At 31.9% G+C, this 19,268-nt stretch overlaps 2 protein-coding genes across 2 annotated transcripts; one reads left to right on the forward strand and one right to left on the reverse strand.

Moving 5' to 3' along the window:
- The first annotated feature begins 2,257 nt into the window (after positions 1–2,257).
- On the forward strand, positions 2,258–8,646 carry LOC109010062 (cinnamoyl-CoA reductase 1-like). Its single transcript, XM_018990773.2, has 5 exons — positions 2,258–2,533; positions 2,763–2,917; positions 4,996–5,181; positions 5,753–6,105; positions 8,281–8,646. The coding sequence occupies exons 1-5, from the start codon at positions 2,401–2,403 to the stop codon at positions 8,468–8,470; spliced, it is 1,017 nt and encodes a 338-aa protein (XP_018846318.1). The 5' UTR covers positions 2,258–2,400; the 3' UTR covers positions 8,471–8,646.
- Positions 8,647–9,217: 571 nt separating this feature from the next.
- LOC109010061 (metal transporter Nramp6-like) lies at positions 9,218–18,690 on the reverse strand. Its single transcript, XM_018990772.2, has 14 exons — positions 18,602–18,690; positions 18,022–18,159; positions 16,715–16,793; positions 16,583–16,623; positions 16,106–16,184; positions 15,889–15,993; positions 14,175–14,284; positions 13,792–13,973; positions 13,636–13,705; positions 12,624–12,797; positions 12,388–12,492; positions 11,744–11,875; positions 10,977–11,072; positions 9,218–9,700 (listed from the first exon to the last, which is right to left on the reverse strand). The coding sequence occupies exons 2-14, from the start codon at positions 18,139–18,141 to the stop codon at positions 9,356–9,358; spliced, it is 1,638 nt and encodes a 545-aa protein (XP_018846317.1). The 5' UTR covers positions 18,142–18,159; positions 18,602–18,690; the 3' UTR covers positions 9,218–9,355.
- Positions 18,691–19,268: the final 578 nt, after the last annotated feature.

Genomic DNA, 19,268 nt, shown 5'->3' on the forward strand with positions numbered 1-19,268 from the left:
TGTAATAATTAGATTAGATGAGATCAACTTTGAATCCAAACAGGTTTATAGATACATGAACAGTCATGTTTATAGAGCACTCACAATAGTTTATGTATCTTATCCTTTAAAATACATCACTAAAACTCATTTTTTCTATTTTACATACTAATTTTTACAATATATCATACATCAATTTATCTATTTTTTCTTTATATTATATTATTTAATAGTTTGTTGGAAAAAAGTACAAAGAGAGAGCAACTACTATGAGAGATAAAGTATGTGAAAAGAGAATAAATGAATAAAATATTTTTACATTTGTGAACAGTTCACGCTACATTTAACTTAACACTGTAATAAAATATAAAATACATTTGAAAATAAATGATCAATTGGAGGCAGTTTTGAACTACTTTTCTTCAAATTTTACATAAAAATAGATTTTACAAAAGGCATTAAGAGTGCTCTAAGTCTATTACTTACTGTATACGGATGCTCGTCACGTCTTTATCATTTTTGTTGGCGGGCTATCATATCATATACGTTGTTTAATTACTAATTTGGCAGGTGTGAGTTTATTGGTGTAATTATGAACATCTTCATAATTACACGATTAGGGAATTAATTAATTAAGCTGCATAGGTCACTTTTAATTTAAAGATTTGTCTTTCAAAGTTTTCAAGCATGCTTTTTTTTTTTGTATGCTTTCCAAAAATTTCCAAACGCATGCAGGACTTTTCTCAGATTTCTTAGCTAGGGATACAATACAACATTTGAAGTTTATAAATTATCAGAGTATTCGATTTATAGATGATTTTTAAGAGGGTAAGTGCTAAGTTTATAAAATAGTTTTATAAAATTAAAATTAATAAATTGATTTTCTTTACAATAAAATAATATTTCCAATTTTATATATTACAACAAACTATATTAATTTATAAATTTATTTGTATAACATCATTTTGTTAATCTAATATTTTATCTTTTAAAAATAGACCTTTTTTTTAGAGATGGTAAATACTCTAACTATAAAGGGATTATATAAAAGTAATTCTACAAACTAACGTGATTTGATGTGATTCGTTAAATTATAAAATTATTTTAATTATAAAATAAATTTAACGAATCAGATAAAAACATATAAATTTATAAATTTATTTTTATATAATTCTTTTATAAATATAACAATACCCTTTAGAGATAAGAGACTTATATAGGCCGTATAACGGATACCATCTCTAAAGGTTATTGAGAATTATTCTCGGACATATAGATTCAATCCTATTATTATTTTTCTCTATTTATGAAGTCACTCCATCGTCACTCATTATAATGGTAAGATCACTGAGAGGGCTCAATCGTAGTTTATATAAAGAGCCCTAATTAAATACTATACAAATCATTTCCAATCGACGAGCACAGCGAAAATAAGGTATAAAAAATATTAATATAAATAATTAAAAGCAAAAAGTAAAAAAGTAACTGATTGGATGGGCAGTGAATAAAATAACGTATCCGTTTCATGTCACCATCTACGGTGAGGCAAATTAAGCATCTATATGAAAAAAGCAATTTAATAAAATTACTTAATTGCTGTTTAAATATTACGAAAAGATCAAACATAATGATGTTAATAACTTGATTGTTTTCCGCTTCTTGATCTTCTTTTTGGGGACTTTGAAGTTAATCTGTGTTAATTATTGCTAATTAGATCAATGCAAAAATAAACATGTTAATTATTTGGACCATTAAATTAAGGTGTGATAATCATGTTAATTCGATCATTAACAATCCAATCAAGTTCACAAATTACAATCCCTTCTATTTTTGGAAATGGTCGGTCACTTCACAATTCATTAAAAAAAATAAAATCCACAACCTTTTTCAAGTTGTATTGGAAAGATAAATTATACTTGTAGTTTAAAAGTATGTAAATTTTGCTTATTTTTTTTAAAAAAATTTAGAATTCAAATAAAAAATAAATTTTTTGATAATAATTTTTATTTATTTTAAAAAATATATACATTATTTATAGAGAAAAATACAAAAAAACAAATAAATTAAATGCCGCACTATCACCTAGAGGCAGATGAAAGTGACGACTGAGGACAGAGTCAATTAGAAGGTGAAGTTTCTTTTTTTTTCTTTTTTTTTCTTTTTTTTTTACTGTAGACTGTTTATCCGTGGTAGGTGAATTCGGTAATTAATTACAGGGTTTTGTTTTTGGGTTTTTTTTTTTGTATTTTTTTGCTTATAAAAAGCATACACACTTGTCCATAGTTTCCTCATGCCTAGCCCTCGTGATCTCTTCCGTTCGAAACGCAAGTTGTTTTTCGTACTCTCCCTTTTCTAACCAACTCAAACAGTACTGAACACGAAACGGACGACACAAGAATCTCTCTCCAAAGAAGCCCCAAGATGCCAATCGATTCATCGTCAGTTTCCGGCCAAACCATATGCGTCACGGGTGCCGGCGGCTTTATTGCCTCTTGGATCGTAAAGCTTCTTTTGGACAGAGGCTACAGCGTCAAGGGGACTGTGAGAAATCCAGGTAATTAATTAAGTTGGAAAAAGGATTTACGCCAATGGTTTTCTATCAAACGAATGATATCTCCTCTATATCTGCCCGTTGAGATAAATTTACTTGCAATATGAAGTCCAGATAATCTTCTCGGTTAACGTAATTGTTCTTTCATTAAATAGCATGTAATTTTTTTATAATATTGATGCATATTGATAATTGTGTATTCGACTGGCTCGATCTGGCTGTACGTGCACAGACGACCCAAAGAATGCTCATCTGAAAGAGCTGGAAGGAGCGAAGGAGAGGTTAACTCTATGGAAAGCTGATCTTCTTGATTATGAGAGCCTTAAGGCAGCCATTAATGGTTGCGATGGAGTTTTTCACACCGCTTCACCTGTGACTGACGATCCCGTGAGTTCCTTAAATATTCACCCCCTTTTTCAATATTAATTATTTCCTGTTCATTCGTTGCTATATATCTACAAATTGTTTTTTTTTGAAATAACATATATCTACAAATTAAGTGCCTGGAACGAACGCGTGAGAAATAGAAAAGAAAAAAAAAGTTGAAAATAAGATCACTTACAATAGATTTTTATCTTATTTTTTAAAATATATTATCAAAATTTTTTTATTTTATTTTACATATTAATTTTTATAATATATCATATATCAACTTATTTATTTTTTCTTCATATTATTTAAATATTATATTTTTTAATATTTTTTTATTCATTTTAAATATTTTTTTTAACTATTAATGATATCTTCAAATCTTTTGATATTTATAATATCGCTATATATAATATTATATAATTATGTTTTATTTTAAATTAATCTAAATTTATAAACTAAATAAAATATAAATTAATTTAAAAATTAAAAAAAAAAATTTGATTAATTCAGTTTTAAATTTTGTCTTTTGTGTCTATTAAAGAAGAAAGTATGAGAATGAAAAAGAAAATTTGAAATAAAAATAAATGAATTTTGAATAAATGGAAAAAATCAAACATTACAAGGGATAAACTAATTTAAAATATTTATAATGATGACTAGTTTCCTTTACATCTAACATGCTGCTGAAGTAGAATATAAAATGAAAGATATAATACAAAATCTATTGGAGGTCATTTTTAAGAGCATTTTTTTATATTTTAAAAAAAATATATTAAAGAGCATCCACTAGAATGCTCTAAAACATGGATTCGCTAGGTCGACTCAACGAGTCAACGACTCAACTGCACCATACATTCTCATGGAATGTGACACTCCATCGAAAAACATTTTGTGGTGGTGAGTCCCCGTCAACTTAAAATGATGGAATTAATGGGCCCCTTAATTGGAACGTAGAAATGATGCCACTTGTCATTTCTACCTACATATTTTATATATTTTAAAATTATATATTTTTATTTTATTTTATTTTTATTAAATTAATTAAATTATTTTACTTATTATATATACAACACATATTTATTATAAAAAATAAAAATAAAATAAAATAAATGAAATGTGTGGTGAATATAGAAATAATAGGCTTCGTTTGATTGATTAACTTATTTCAATTTATCATTATAATTTTTTTAAATTTTAACATAAAATATAATAAATAATTCAATTTTTTTAAATTTTAAAATAATATTAATATTAAAAAATAATATTCTAACAATATTTTATCATCTCAATTCAATTCAATTCATTTTAACATCTAAACACAACCTAAATAAAATTATTCATGCAGAAATTTGATATATCGCGTCATAATTCGTAAGTACCAAACATGATTTGGACATGATCGGTCGAGTTCATTTTTAGGACGGTGCTACTCCTGCAGAAGGAGTCCACCGAAACCAATCATCAAATAGGTAAAAACTTTTTTATCTTTTTTCTTCTTTCTTTTAAATATTTTTTTAAATTCATTAAATAATTTTTTTAAAAAATAAAAAAATATAAATTCATTTTAAAATAATTACTTAAAAAAAATGCAATCGGTTGCCACCAACTTCCTTATGTGAAAAAACCATTTTTTTTTTTAATTTGTGGGTCCGTATATATGTTTCTTTTCTTTTCTTTTTTTCTTTACATCTTCTCTCTTTCACCTACAGTATGTTAACAGGGGATAACGTAAAGTCTAATTAATTAGTAGAGTGAAATGGATTTCTCTTCGAAATCTATCACCATTTCTGATTTATGAGATCATATTTAGTGATTTTTCTTTACATGATCGCTGGAAAATATGTAATTTTAGGATGCTGATGTTAATTAGATGAGAACTTTTAACTTTTTAGAGTATTTTGTGATTTAATAATAACATTAAAAAGTTTGATATATTCTCGATCTACTACTCTTTAGCAATTTATTGCTCAAAATCTTTTCAATATTCTATTAGAAATCCCTTTTATTCGATTTGTTGTTGGTTTTTGTGGAGCAAAATAATTAACACGGCTTGTTTAAATAGGATTAATGGTTTGTGGCTGTGATTTATGAAGGAACAAATGGTGAAGCCAGCTGTGGATGGAACGAAGAACGTAATTATTGCAGCGGCAGAGGCCAAAGTTCGGCGAGTGGTTTTCACATCATCAATCGGTGCGGTATACATGGACCCCAATAGGAGTCCAGATGTTGTGGTTGACGAGTCTTGTTGGAGTGACCTCGACTTTTGCAAGAATACCAAGGTTTCATATACATTTAATTTCATAAATTAAACTTGCTTCTTTCATTTCTTCTGATTGGCTTAAACTCTCTTCTAAAATCAACAGTAGTTTACCGAATAGGACAAGTTTCCAACAGTACTGAAACAAATTTAAAAGTTTGGAGAGCGACTATGTTGACATTTCAGATTAGAAAAATAAAATAAGTGAGGGCTAGAAATTTCAACCAAAAGTCCTAACAAATACGAAAACTATTTTAAAGAAAATTAAATTATACATCATCAACAAAAGTGACTATGATTTTTTATGCGAACTGATATTGTCTGCTCTGATACATATCATGTTGCTGTTGGAACTTAAAATAAAAAAAAAATAAAAAATGCCGCAATCGAATAATTCAATTCGGTCAGGCAACATAGATATGATCTCTATTGATATGATGACTTTAGGGATTTTTATTACAATGGGTCCACATAGAAAATGGAGAAAAATTACCATATCAAAGTAGTAATTTGCAAAATCTAGTGTCAACTTACTTACAGAGGAATCGTGGTGAATATATTAATATGATGGAAAATATGAATTTGACTTGCAGAATTGGTACTGCTATGGAAAGGCTGTTGCTGAGCAGGCGGCATGGGAGGTGTCCAAAGAGAAAGGGGTAGATCTAGTGGTGGTGAACCCAGTTCTGGTGCTTGGACCATTGTTGCAACCCTCTGTGAATGCCAGCATCGTTCATATCCTCAAATACCTAACTGGCTCTGCTAAAACATATGCCAACTCCGTCCAAGCTTATGTCCATGTCAGGGACGTGGCACTCGCCCACATCCTCGTTTTCGAGGCCCCCTCTGCGTCAGGCCGCTACCTTTGTGCCGAGAGCGTGCTTCACCGTGGAGATGTGGTCGACATTCTTGCCAAATTTTTCCCGGAGTACCCGATTCCAACCAAGTTAGTTTTTCCATCTATTCATCGTTATATATGGTCATTAATATTGTTGTTGATGTTCCTCCCTCTTCACCTCCGAGAAAATCAGGTTGCCTACTGTTTCGTAATTAATGAATATATTATATATATGTGAAATATTTTAGTTATAAAACAAATTTATAAATTAATAATGTATTTTAACGTGATAAAAAAAATTTATTATAAAATAAATATAACTCATTAAAATTAGAGCGGCATTACTATGCCGTTATGGCTCCATTTGACTGCTAGGTAAAATTAAATTTTTTATTCATATTTTTTATCATTTTAAAATATTTTTAAAAAATATCAATATATTAATAGTTACTTATTTAATCATTAAATAAAAAATAAAATAAAAGAAGTGTTAAAATGAAATGTCAAAATAACATTTTTCTTAAAGTTATATTAATTTATATATATATTTTTATGAAATTTCTTTATTAGGTATCATTTTGATTTCTATTATATATTCCTCTATATAATCACGTCTGTATAACTAAGTCAATCCAATGTCATCTGGTCTTTTATCTTATAATGTTATCGATGCATTCGTATGAGTAGGCCTAATCATTAAAGGATTGCATTAGACATATATTGGCCCGCAGCTTTTGGACTGATTAGAATGAAATTAATTTCTGACGTTGACATCTACTAGAAATCAAAATTTTTGTAGGAACCCCTGATACAAGTTCATTTGCTAAAATTTTGTAGTGTACTCTTGGACTTTTGCTTCTTGCTGTTTTTTTTTTTTTTTTAAACTACTTTATTATCGAGACACGTTGTTTAGATAAAGAAAAATGATGATCATGCATTTACTTTACCACTTTATTTAAAATATAAAATAGTTATGTAAGATTGATTTTTTTTTTTCCTAATGAAGAGTCATAATTACATTAATTAATTTAAAATAAACTATAAAATATCACCGTCCAAAACATGGTCCCTGGAAGTAACGAAACAGAAAAATAAACAAGAAAAACATGAGAGCCTAGATCTGACGTATTGCTGACGGAAACATGACATAAGTATTGCTATTAAGTGCATGTTTATCTTTAATTTTGATGTTCATCATTCTCACATGTTATACAATATATTTTTTTTATCTTTATTTTTTTTAATTTAATAGAATTATTATACTCATTTTTCATACAATACACGAGAAAAAAATAATTATATATGATATATAATATAAGAATGATAATAGAATTTTTCTTATCTTAAAATGGAAGTAGCGAGAAAATATTTTAAAAATACATGGGAAAAATAGCATAGCCAGATGGAAATGTAAAAGAGTAGTAATATATATACAATACTCTTCATAATATTTTTCATAACACATAATATAAAATAAAATATTTTTTATTTTAAAATATGATTATGAAATATTTTGTTAAAAGTATCGTGTGATGATTAATGTGAAAACCACCCCGGTGCAGTAGGTGTACCAACTGGACTTCTTTACGTAAACTACTGAAAAAGAGTGTAAGAATGATTGAATCCACTGCTTTACCTAACCCAATGTCACTGTCGGAGTAGGCCTTCCACTGTAAGATTGATTGAACCCTACTCATTGAATATTATATGTGATTAAATAAATAAAAAACTCGTGGAACTGGAAAGTCTCTTTACGTATCACAATATCTTCGTCTGATGTGGACCTCGAAGTGGATGATATCCTTTTGTTTGTGCTTTGTGTTTGGAGAAGTTTTTGTTTTGAGATACATGGCCTGCATCTTAAGGAGGGTACTTGTCAAATTTATGAAGTTAACAACTTAAGATGCTTTTTCTGTGCACGTTCTTGTGACTTTTAAGACAAATTCAAGTGGTTTGAGAATGTGGAATTAGACATGAACAAATCTGTGCTTAATAGGGTTTAAATTATAAGTTTATTATTTCCTATCACTTCTTTATTATTCTATAGTGTATTTAAAAGTTTTATTATTTTTTATTTTTTAAATATTTTTTAAACATCCTTAATCATTAATGATTAAGTATTTTCTTTCTCTTTAATTCGGAAAATCAAATAGACTCACTGATAAATTTAGTTTTATGTATATATATATATATATATATATATAGATATATAATATTTTTGAAAATACAAGTTTTATTGTTTTCAAAGCTAACGAAGTGTCCCAAAATTGAATTGCGATGTAGGTGCTCGGATGAAAAGAACCCGAGGGCAAAACCCTACAAGTTCTCGAACCAGAAGCTGAGGGACTTGGGCTTGGAGTTTACGCCGGTGAAGCAATGCCTTTACGAGTCCGTCAAGAGCTTGCAGGAGAAGGGTGTCCTTCCAGTCCCTACAAGGCAAGATCAAGATTCAGTTCGAATTCAGTCTTCTTGATTGTCTTTTGATCTTTTGGGTGTTAATTACTCGATCGTCGAAATATGAAGTGCTGGCATATATCTATATATATTTTGAAGACTGTATAATATTTATTTTAATGCTGATCGACAATTTGGGTTGCCTGTTAAAAGAAATCTTTTATGTAGATCATGGGTGCATGCATGGTTTTTGTATCGGAGAGTCCAAAGCTACAGAAAACAGCACATGAATGATTCGAAAATAAAAAACAAAAACTCTCAAATTAAGAAGAAAATAACAACATGTATGACAAAAGATCGATCGGCAATTGATTTTTATTGTAGTTCTTATTCATGATGTTTTTAGATAAATGTTAGGATATTCGTCCATTTCTCAACCATATAATTTCCTCACCTAGAAAGTGAGATATCGACGTCATTTTCACCTTGCCACCTTCCTTCCACGTTCTCGACTGGAAGTGGTACTGTCTTTCTTTACGTTATCTTCTCCTCGTCTTTAGGTCTCATTTAGTATATGTTATATGGATTATTTACCTTGTTGTTAGGCACTCTCTCTCTCTCTCTCTCAAATCATAAGACCTCCCTCATTTTAAGTTTTTTATAATTTTTTGTTTCTTATTGCTACCCAAAGATTCGCACAGAATATTTTCGAGTAACCCTTACTCATGTGACTTCAAATTATCATTATACATTAAATAATCCATACTCGTGCCCATGTTTCCGTACTCGTCCACGTGCAACATGAGCAACGCTGCAGCTAATTAGGTACACATGAAAAATGTCAGATTTATTACAAAATTTATTCTACCTAATTAACGTGTCTCCATCTCTACACATTAGCTTAAAACTACAAGTCCTAGAGTTTGTCTTTTAGCACTACTCTAGCTTACCAACTAACTAACCATCAGTCAAGACCCTCTGCGTCTCTTCTTTGAGGTAACTGCATGCTGACTATATCTTCTCTTGGGAGAGAATACATGATTGATCCATTACCCGTCTCATTGCTCGATTGTCCATTTTCAGTTGTCATTAATGCCAGAAGGTGCGTAGCCTTCTTGTTGCTGCGGAAAACCAGATATGCAATCCCAGCTAAATAAATTGCCATACCTGAAAATCCAAATATTCCAAGAAACACAGCAGCTGCAAGTTTCATGTGGTTATGGAAAAGCAACTTGATGAAGCCCGTCAGGAGATAGTATATATTTATGGCCATAATAAGGGAACCAATTATCCAAGTCACAGCTGCAATCTGCAATAGAAAATGATACAAATCAAGGAGCGAGAACTGATAAGATGCACATGAAACATAGGACTAGGCCCTCCCACTCTTAATTACTTTCTAGGTACACGTCACAGTCTCACTGGTCAGAAATCTCGACCCGAACATCATCAAATGCACAAACGTAGGACTAGGTCCTCTTAATTACTTTATAGGTACATGTCACAGTCTTACTGGTCAGAAATTTATCCCCTGTCTAACACCAGTACACCACTAACTCAAACTTTGGAATTATTGTGTATAAAAATGTTTGTCAAGCCCCACAAATAAAAGTTTTGCTATACAACTTCTCCTATTCTTCACATTCTAGATTTTTTAAAATTTTTTTTAAATTTATTATTTTTAAATTATTTCAAATTTTCTATTCATTATTTATATAATAAATATTTGATAAAAGAAAGAAATAATAAAAATTAAAAATAATGTAAAATGTGCAATGTTAAGAGATTGAGAAGATTTATTCCACAAATAAAACCCACAAATGTTTGCATCCTCACAAAGGTACCCAAATGTCCCAATAATTTCAAATTTCTGGTAGCCACGTTACATTTCATGACTTCCAGACCAGCAAATATGATTCGTCTAGTTTGTTTTCACAATAATTTTCAACTCATTTTAATATTTTTTAATTTATTTTATTTTATTTTATTTCATTTCATCTAATTATTATAATTTTTTTAAATTTTCACACTAAATAAAATAAAATTCAATTTTTTTAATTCTAAAACAAAAATAATATTAAAAAATATATTTTATTAATATTTTATTAAATTTTCAATTTTTATCCTATCTTATCTCATCGAATATGTCATTTCAACTGCATATATATATATATATATATATATAGGTAGAAGATGCTACATCCACATAAGATTCTTACATAGAATCCTCCCCGAAAGGCAATTTTGTTTTTGTTTTTTTCAATCATTTTTTTAAACACTTTAAACATTTTTAAAAAAATTCAAAAAATCACAAATTTATTAAAAACACTTCCTTAATCATTAAGTAATAAAATAAAATAAAATAAAATGAAATTCGGTACAAGATTTTGATAGAAATCTTTTGTGGAAATAGTATAATCCTATATATTTATATATAGCAAGCAGAAAATCCACTGATGTGAATATGGTTAGCTAGGCAGCCATGCATTTTTTTAAACAACTCAAATATACCCAGCCTAACCCTGGAATCAAATATGTAAGGGAATAGAATAGGAAGATGAGTTGCTACTCATAATAAACCTTACCGCTCTGGAGTTTGCATGAATCCCCATCTTATTCTTACTGCTGGTGAATTTGAGGAGTGGAATGAGAGCAAAAGGAAGCTCAAATGATAAAATCATCTGAAAACACAAATCAAAGTTAAGCTGCAGCACAAACGAGACAGAAAAGAACATCCAATTTTGCGAAACATTGCATGTTGAAAAATGAGATCACGAATGTCATTTTAAACCACAAATTAAGCCCGTCAATGACGTATATTATAATCATTTAGCCTACAGTGAGGAATTTTTATATGGTGTGCGGTATAGGTGCTGTTTGGATATAGAGCCAAGGGACCATAATGGTGAATTAAGCAATGGTAATTGGTAAAATCAATTTATTTTTCTTCAGAGAGTTTTGTTCAAGCAGAAAGAGACTTCTTTCCCTTCCAAAATGTAATTTTCCAATACTAAGATCATTGAAACAGTTGGGAAAATGTGAAAACCATTTGGAAGTTTTATTGCTGTGGAGGATCCAATGTCTTTTACATTCCATTCAAAGGCAAAAATAAAGTCATAACAGATCAGGCTATTTTACTAGCAATCATGAATTATTCCTTTGAAACTAACTTGAAAATAAATCTAATTCAACTGCATTGATTTGTGAATATAAACATGCATTTTAGTACTAATATAGGGTTCAGATCTATACAAAGCTCAGGGCATCTCAGTATATTCAATTAAGTTTGGAATAGTGATCACATATTCTGGAAGAAAAAGGTAATTGACAGGCAAGAATATCTTTATCTTACTGATGCAATGATGATCAGCCTTCCAGCCCCAGCAGAGCCACCAATAAGTGAAACAATTAAACTAGGGACTATAGCCAAGGAACGAGTTAAAAAATTTCGAAGCCATGGCTTCAGTCGTAAATCAAGAAATCCCTACCAAAACAAAAATATAAGCTGAGTCAGGTCAAAATAATTAGTGTGATGATCTTGTAATTCAACCAAGTTAGACAAAAGTATATTCATGATATGAGACTCCCAAAAACAAATGGAGGCCATAAAGTAATTGCTTAAAAGCATCCAAGTAATTCAGGCATGACTTTGAAGTTGAACTAGTAACAAAAACAATTCAGTTAGAATATGAATTCTCCCAATCACTGATCAAGGCCGTCATGAAGCAAATATCCATAAATTAATTTACCAATACTTTATGATTAGAAATATAATTTTTCTATTCCCTGGCTGTTCATTCTATAAGAAGAAACCCACATAACTTATCTGTATCCTTTGAGATTAAGAGACAAGGCTAGATAAAATGGATTATTCTTAACTTTAAATTTCAAATCTGAAAGCTTTCTAAGGTAGAAATTTAATACTGCCCTTTGGATAAACAAAAGAATTGGGAAATGCTAAGACCTGAAAATATATATGGTCAATTAGCAAAGTACCTGCATAACATATTGTCCCGCATACGTTCCTGTTATGGTAGAACTCTGACCTGATGCCAGCAAAGCAATTGCGAAAAGTTTTGAACTCCAACTACCTAAGACATTCTGTAAACAATAAATTAAAACCAAGATTACAAAGCATCTGGATTAATAACAAGTGCCATTTTCTGTGAGAAAACAAGTGCCAGGGCCAAGAAAAAGATGGGAACATTAACAAGTTTGGATGAATAGCATACTCTTAATAAAAATGAGGCCTTATTCAAGTCCAAATCCTCACAGCTCTTCTGATCTTCCGCATTCAAATTTGTGGAATTACAAACTGCACCACTTACGGAAATAACGGACACATTAATGAGGAAAGCCACCATTAGTGCAAAGGCACTCTCTATTAGATAGAATCTGCAGGCCTCCTGTGAGATAGTATGCCATCAGATGTTGTTCTTACAAAATTTCCAGAATCTACTTGCAGGAACCAAAGTTATCTACTGTTGCAAACAACACCATTAACTAAATAATTGTTCTTTAAACAAGCCATAATGGAGCTGGTTTCATTCAAGTACATTCAAGTAATATGATTTACTAATTGTAGCTGTATGGCTTCTAACCAAAAGAGGCAGAGAGAAGGGCAAAAAAAAGTTATAGCCAGAGTATTATGTGATTGAAACACATTTACTTTTTATCATGAGGACTCCCAGCGACTGTATAAACGCAGCATGTCTTTTAACCAGTTAAACCCCAGGTGCGTGTAACGTGCACAGGTCACACAGATTAAGTAAATTGTCGGCACTGATGGGAGATGTGGCCTCCAAAAATCATTTGCACCGAAGGTTCGATCCTTAAATCTGGAGGGAGCATACCCCTAAGACAGGCTGTTACCACTTGAGCTGACCTGACCCCTAGGGTTTGAAACACATTTCTATCTGGATAAAGTAAAATGGTAGAAAACTTGAAAGAAGGAAGAGCAGTTTCAGCATTACACATACTTATTATACAATACAGAGTTTTTTGAGGATATTACCCAGGTGGCCACTGTATCATTCCAGTCGCTATAATAAGAACATGCACAACAGAACAGAAAAATTTACCTCCTAAATTGTCCAACCATCAAATCTCTTTATACAGAGACTAGATGGTAAGGAAATAAAGAACTCTTATTTATTTGGCTAAATGCTCGATTAAATTTTGCAATTAATGTGCAGAACAGTGATATTTTGAACATGGTTTAAAGTTCAAAGGTAAAATATTTACTTGAATGCCTCGAACGGATCGTGGTATCTTCCTAGAGAGCACCAATGCTGAATGGAGGAAGAGATTGTGTCTGCGGCAAGTAAACAAAATTCAATGAAAATAAGCTAAATACTCGATGGAAGCTTATGTAATCTTTGGAAGACAAGAAAAACGTACGGCATAACCATAGCACCAAGAAGTGAAATCGCAAGGCCAGTAGCACCATTTCCTTTGAGTTGGGGAACAAAAAGACCATTTAAAACCTCAGTAGCAGCAGGCTTTGCATAGCCAAGCTCCGCAAAAAAACATGCAGCAATTGTAAGTACAAGAAAGGTAATCAAGAATTCAAGTTTCCTGACCTGTAAACAAAGAAAAAAAGGAGGTAATAATCTTGAAGCATTACTAGCTTTTATCTAAAGGTTATCTACATAAAAAACTGTTCACTACCCTAAATCTATTTTTATCAAATAGATAAGAAATAGTCTTCCAAATATACTCCAAAGCATAAAAAAAAGGTCATCAAGCAGGAATCAAAGACTATTGAAAATATATCTGGATACCCCATATTGCTGCAAGGCTAGAAGAACCAATGTACTAAGCCCTGTCAGAAGAACACCGCACCATAGAGGAATACTGAAGAGCATATTCAATGCAAAGGCTGTACCAATAACTGGAAATAGAAAGAAGCAGAGTCAGAATAACATGTTCATCTATAAAATGAACAAAATGAACACATTTCTGCTTTCTAAAAAGATTATAATAAAGTATTTTTGTTTTCTGACAAGTAGAAAAAATCAAGTGTGAATGACTAAAGAAGCATACATAAAGATTTGTATAAATCATTAAATTATAAATTGGAAGACTGCTGCCACAAAGTCAATCTCTAACGAAAAATATTATCCAACCAAATTTCAGGATAGGTAGATGCATTGATGTTGGTGTTGTGCCATGAATTATTCTGATATTGATAGGTTACACTAGGGTAAAAACATATGGCATGAGACTAATGAACACTATGCACAGAATGGAAACCAACTAAGAAAAATATTCAAAAGAGAGAATTCTCTTTCTTCTAAAAATCCTACAGCTCTATAAACCAAAGAAATCACCAGTAAGAAATTTATCGTCTCAGAATTCTTACTGCCAGATTTTTCTATTATCACTTACTATTACTATCTCCCTCAGAAAGAAAACCCAAAAAAGAATTATCATATACTAAGAGTGTATATATGGATGGTCAATATTTAATAACAGTTAATCCAAGTTGAAATTCCTCAAAACTCTTAATAATCGACAATGATTACTAACTCCTCAGGAAACCTAGAAATCTTATTTAAGCATCTTACTGTTTCTGGGTCTTTACCATAAGTTGTAAACAATGACAGGTGTATTATATCTTTTCAATCTTACTGGTTCAAGCTACATTCCTTTTGCCCATCCCTTGCCCTTTAGAGTCATCAACTTTGACAAATTTCCAATTTGACAATATATGCACCCAACTTAGCCAGCAAGCAGTCCTCGTGATAAAATGACCTGCTAAACCCAGTCTTCCAACATATACATTTTCCCGACGCTTTCATTCCAAACTTCTAATTCCTCTTGTTCATGAATGCTTCAACTAAAATTTGTCCAAGACTAAAAAAATCTTAGAATATCCACATGATCCCTTAATTCGAGTTCAATCTTCTATTTTCACCAAAATTGGAAGCACATTATTCTCAGTAGAGCTAAAAATTTGATCAAAAAACAGGAAAGGATATGAAGCTCCTCATATATGCCAGTCACCTCATCCCTAAGTACTTCAAAGCCAAAATTTTGTAAGCAACTCCCCTTATAGAAACAAGGTGGAGGGAAACTTACCAATACAAAAATATTGTCATAATATTGACATAAGGATTAAAAAAATAATAATAGAAAAGAGAAGTTAATATTCAGATGGCAGAGGTTAGGTCCTTAAAAGTTTAGTATGCAAGGCTGAACACTCTTCCAATAGTAGAAAACGAATTTGGTGGTGAAAGTCAAAGCCATTCATTATGAGCTTTCAAGTGCCAGGGCTCATGATACAGAGAAAAAAAAAAAACACTTGTAAGAGACCTGGTTAGAGGTCACGACCAGCATTCGGGATGCTATAGAAATATATCTTGTCCTTACTTATTTGATACACATACAGCTTAGTTAGTGTCTTCTACTATAGCTGCTTTTAATTTGTATGGTTCAATAGCAACACCACTTTCTGCATCCTGTATTCAATTTCAAAGTAACAAGCACTCATACCTTCAGGAATGTCACACGCAACAATAGCAATTTCAGCAAGAACCCAGAGGATGAAGTTTGGGACCCTAGGGTATTCAGCTCTACAGTGCTCTGCTAAATGCTTTCCTAAAATTACAAAGCAGCTTTTAGAAGGAGAAAAGAAAAAATCATATAGCAGGGGAGTATAGTTAAGCAGGGAGGACACATCTAGCAAAAAGTATGCCAACAAATCACTCGCCTGTGACAACCCCAAGATTGGCTGCTAGGGACTGAATAATGAGAGCAGCACAAGAAGCCATTAATATGATCCAAAGTAGCTGAGTAGAAAAATAAGAATGATAAACAAATGATAATGAAAGAATAGAAAAACCAACCCACTTAAAAAAACACGCAGAGAAAGAGGGGGTGGGGGGGGTCCCTGGAAAAGAGTAGATGTTGTGATCTTATAGTCAAAAGTATGTAAGGAGTGACTATTCTTCATGCCATGCATAAGTCATTTAATTAAATGTATCATCACCAACTCCATGCCCTGATTTATATTTCACAGAAAAAGATATGGACAAAAAGTCCCATTGTTTTTTCGTGGATGGCATCTATAAGGAGGCAAACCTAAAATGATTGAGCTACTAAGAGTAATTGGCACACAATGTTAAAAAGTACCAAGTTCTACTGAACTTCAATGGGAAATAACTGCAATAGAAGATGACATACGCACCTCGTACTTGAATTGTGCTCCTGCCTGAAGATCTGTTTCAACTGTGAGAAAAAACAAATATAGAATGGTATATGTGTTAGTAAGCACGTGATTTATGGTGGCACCTGAGGAAATGAAATATTAAAATCTTACAATTTCCAGGATCAATATATGCAATAGAAACAAGAAACCCGGGACCCATGTATGCAAATAAGTTTTTCCAGCTTGTCCTCTGCCAAAAAGAGATATAAATAGGCACAAATCAATAAATTTCCCATTAGATGTGCTAACATCAACGGGATCTCCTACTGTAAAGCCCACAATCTAATCATCAGGCATATTCACACATAAACAGCCTTCAACAATGAAAGTAAAAAATGAACACCAGCTGGAACAAAAATGAAAAAGAACACCAGCTGGAATTCAAGGCACATTTTGCTTGAAGCTGAATGAATCAAAAATTTTCTAGCAAGCAACATTCACAACAAGCAGCTATGTAGAAGAAGTGCATTAGGTTTAAAGGTCTAAAAACTCACTGATTCATTCACATCACAAAGTGTAAAGAATCAATCTGTGCAATACATTGGCCAGCTCCTAGTTTAGATGAGCCACAGACCAAATAGGACTCCAAGCACCAACATATAGTGATGATCTGTATATTCATTACAGTGCTTTGTTTGACATAAAAGGAACAATCGTTGCAAGCCTTTAATAATCCACCTAAGTGATGCTGCATGATAAACATAGATAGTTGTACCGTGCCTGACATATAACATAAGCATTGCAGGAATCTTGCCAGGGGTTTCTCAAATTTTCCATCATTTTATCCTCTTTTTCCTCATTATCTAGATATTAAATTATATTCATTGTTTGGTCACATAGGTTTTGTTTTTCTCGGAATTATCATTGTCAGGAATTTGAAGATATTTCCCGCTGATTTCACCAATCTATGGAGCATTTCAGTCACTTTTCCAACGGCATTTCGATGACAACTGAGTTAGTATTAAGATAGAGTTATCAAAGAAACCCAAAGTGACCGTATTTCAGTTTCACCATCCAGGTCTTTCTAAGGATTTGCTTCGGTTTACTCAATCCTATGATAAAATATCGACAAAATAAAAACTGAAAATAACTTGTAAGCATAATTCGTCACAGCCTAATACAGTCAACCGTTAGCTTTCTCGAATATCAATCAATCTTCTATCGATTGGAGTATGCAAGTATGCCTACGAGTCAAACGGTTGGTCTCAGGGAAGATTGTGTGAAAGGTAGATATCACATATCTGAGCCCAAATCCATAGATTTATGCTTATGGTTTAACGTGTTTATAACTTTATATCAAGACCTTGCCTCATCCGGAGACTTTCCAAGGATATACTTCTTCCAGTATTATGCAAAAAAAGTATCGTATAAGTCCAAGCTCTCGATGATTATTTGACAAGTAATATAATTAAACTCACATCAGGAACAACAATCTGATCATAATCCGAGTTCTCAATCAGCGGCGCATTTGAAAAACTCCGGCTTCCAGTGCTCGCAATGAACTGTGGCTGTCCAGATGTCGTACCTGTCGCAGCCATCTCTCCCTGTATATAACACTGTCACGACGAGAAAGAAAAGCTTCAATTAGTTAATCATGTTAACAGTAACAGTTCAACTAGTGCACACCATTCGTAGTGAAACTGAAAACAGGTTTTTGAAATCTGAATTTAAAAAAATAAATAAAATCAACGGGCCAAAGAAGAAAAAAAAGGTCCAGTTACTGTTTGATTGGCAAAAAGTGAAACAAAAACCGCATGGATACCATAAACCAAAATCCTAAAACACTTTTTACAATGAGAACAGGAAAATAGGGCGTGAAAAAGATAACGGAGAGCCCCCACATCAGCACCAATGAGTCAAAAAGGATTTCTAATTTTGTCTGTTTTCTACGTTTTATGGGGAAGCAAACAGAGGGTTTGGAGGATGAGTTGACGATGGGACAGAAGTCGAGAACAGGCATATAAAAATCGATATGCTTGAAATTTCAGACGTGCTTACAGAAGAGAACGGTTCACGAAGGAGAACAAACTACAGAGTCCCTTCTCTCTCTCTCTCTCTCTGCCTCTCTGTCTAAAGCTAATCTCACTAGGATTCTGTTTCCAAGTCGTCCTTTTATAGCCTCTACCCAACCCCATTGCTTTTTGACAAAATGAACTAAGATTTCCTGTATCAGTAACCACCCGTAAAGGGACTCGGGGAGTCCCTCTCGCAGCCCTAATAGCCGTTTAAAGGTCAGATTAGCAAAGCTCATTAACCAAGACAGCCAGCGATAAATCCTAATTCTTTGATAAAAGGAAAGGAAATGACATCAGTACAATTTATTATATTTATACAAATTTTACATTTCTTCCAATATATTAAAATTTTTATTGTGTTTTCAGCCAATAATGAGAATGTTTAAGCATCTTGATAAAATCGTGATCAAATTTCTCATATTAGCATTAGAAAAGGTCGTATTTATCACTATTCTTGACGTGTTTTGAAAATGTTGTGCAGGATTAAACATGCATGCGTGTAGTTGTTAATCATTGACTGTTGAAATTATCATGGCGGGCCTTGGATTTCTAGCTATCTAGCTGCTATATGTTGATTTTTGCATGCTGACTTTGTGAGTCATAATGTGATCCAATCCAATACATATCATCTAGCATAGATTGTTATGTTG

Source organism: Juglans regia, chromosome 7, assembly GCF_001411555.2.
Source record: "Juglans regia cultivar Chandler chromosome 7, Walnut 2.0, whole genome shotgun sequence".
Taxonomy (NCBI): domain Eukaryota; kingdom Viridiplantae; phylum Streptophyta; class Magnoliopsida; order Fagales; family Juglandaceae; genus Juglans; species Juglans regia.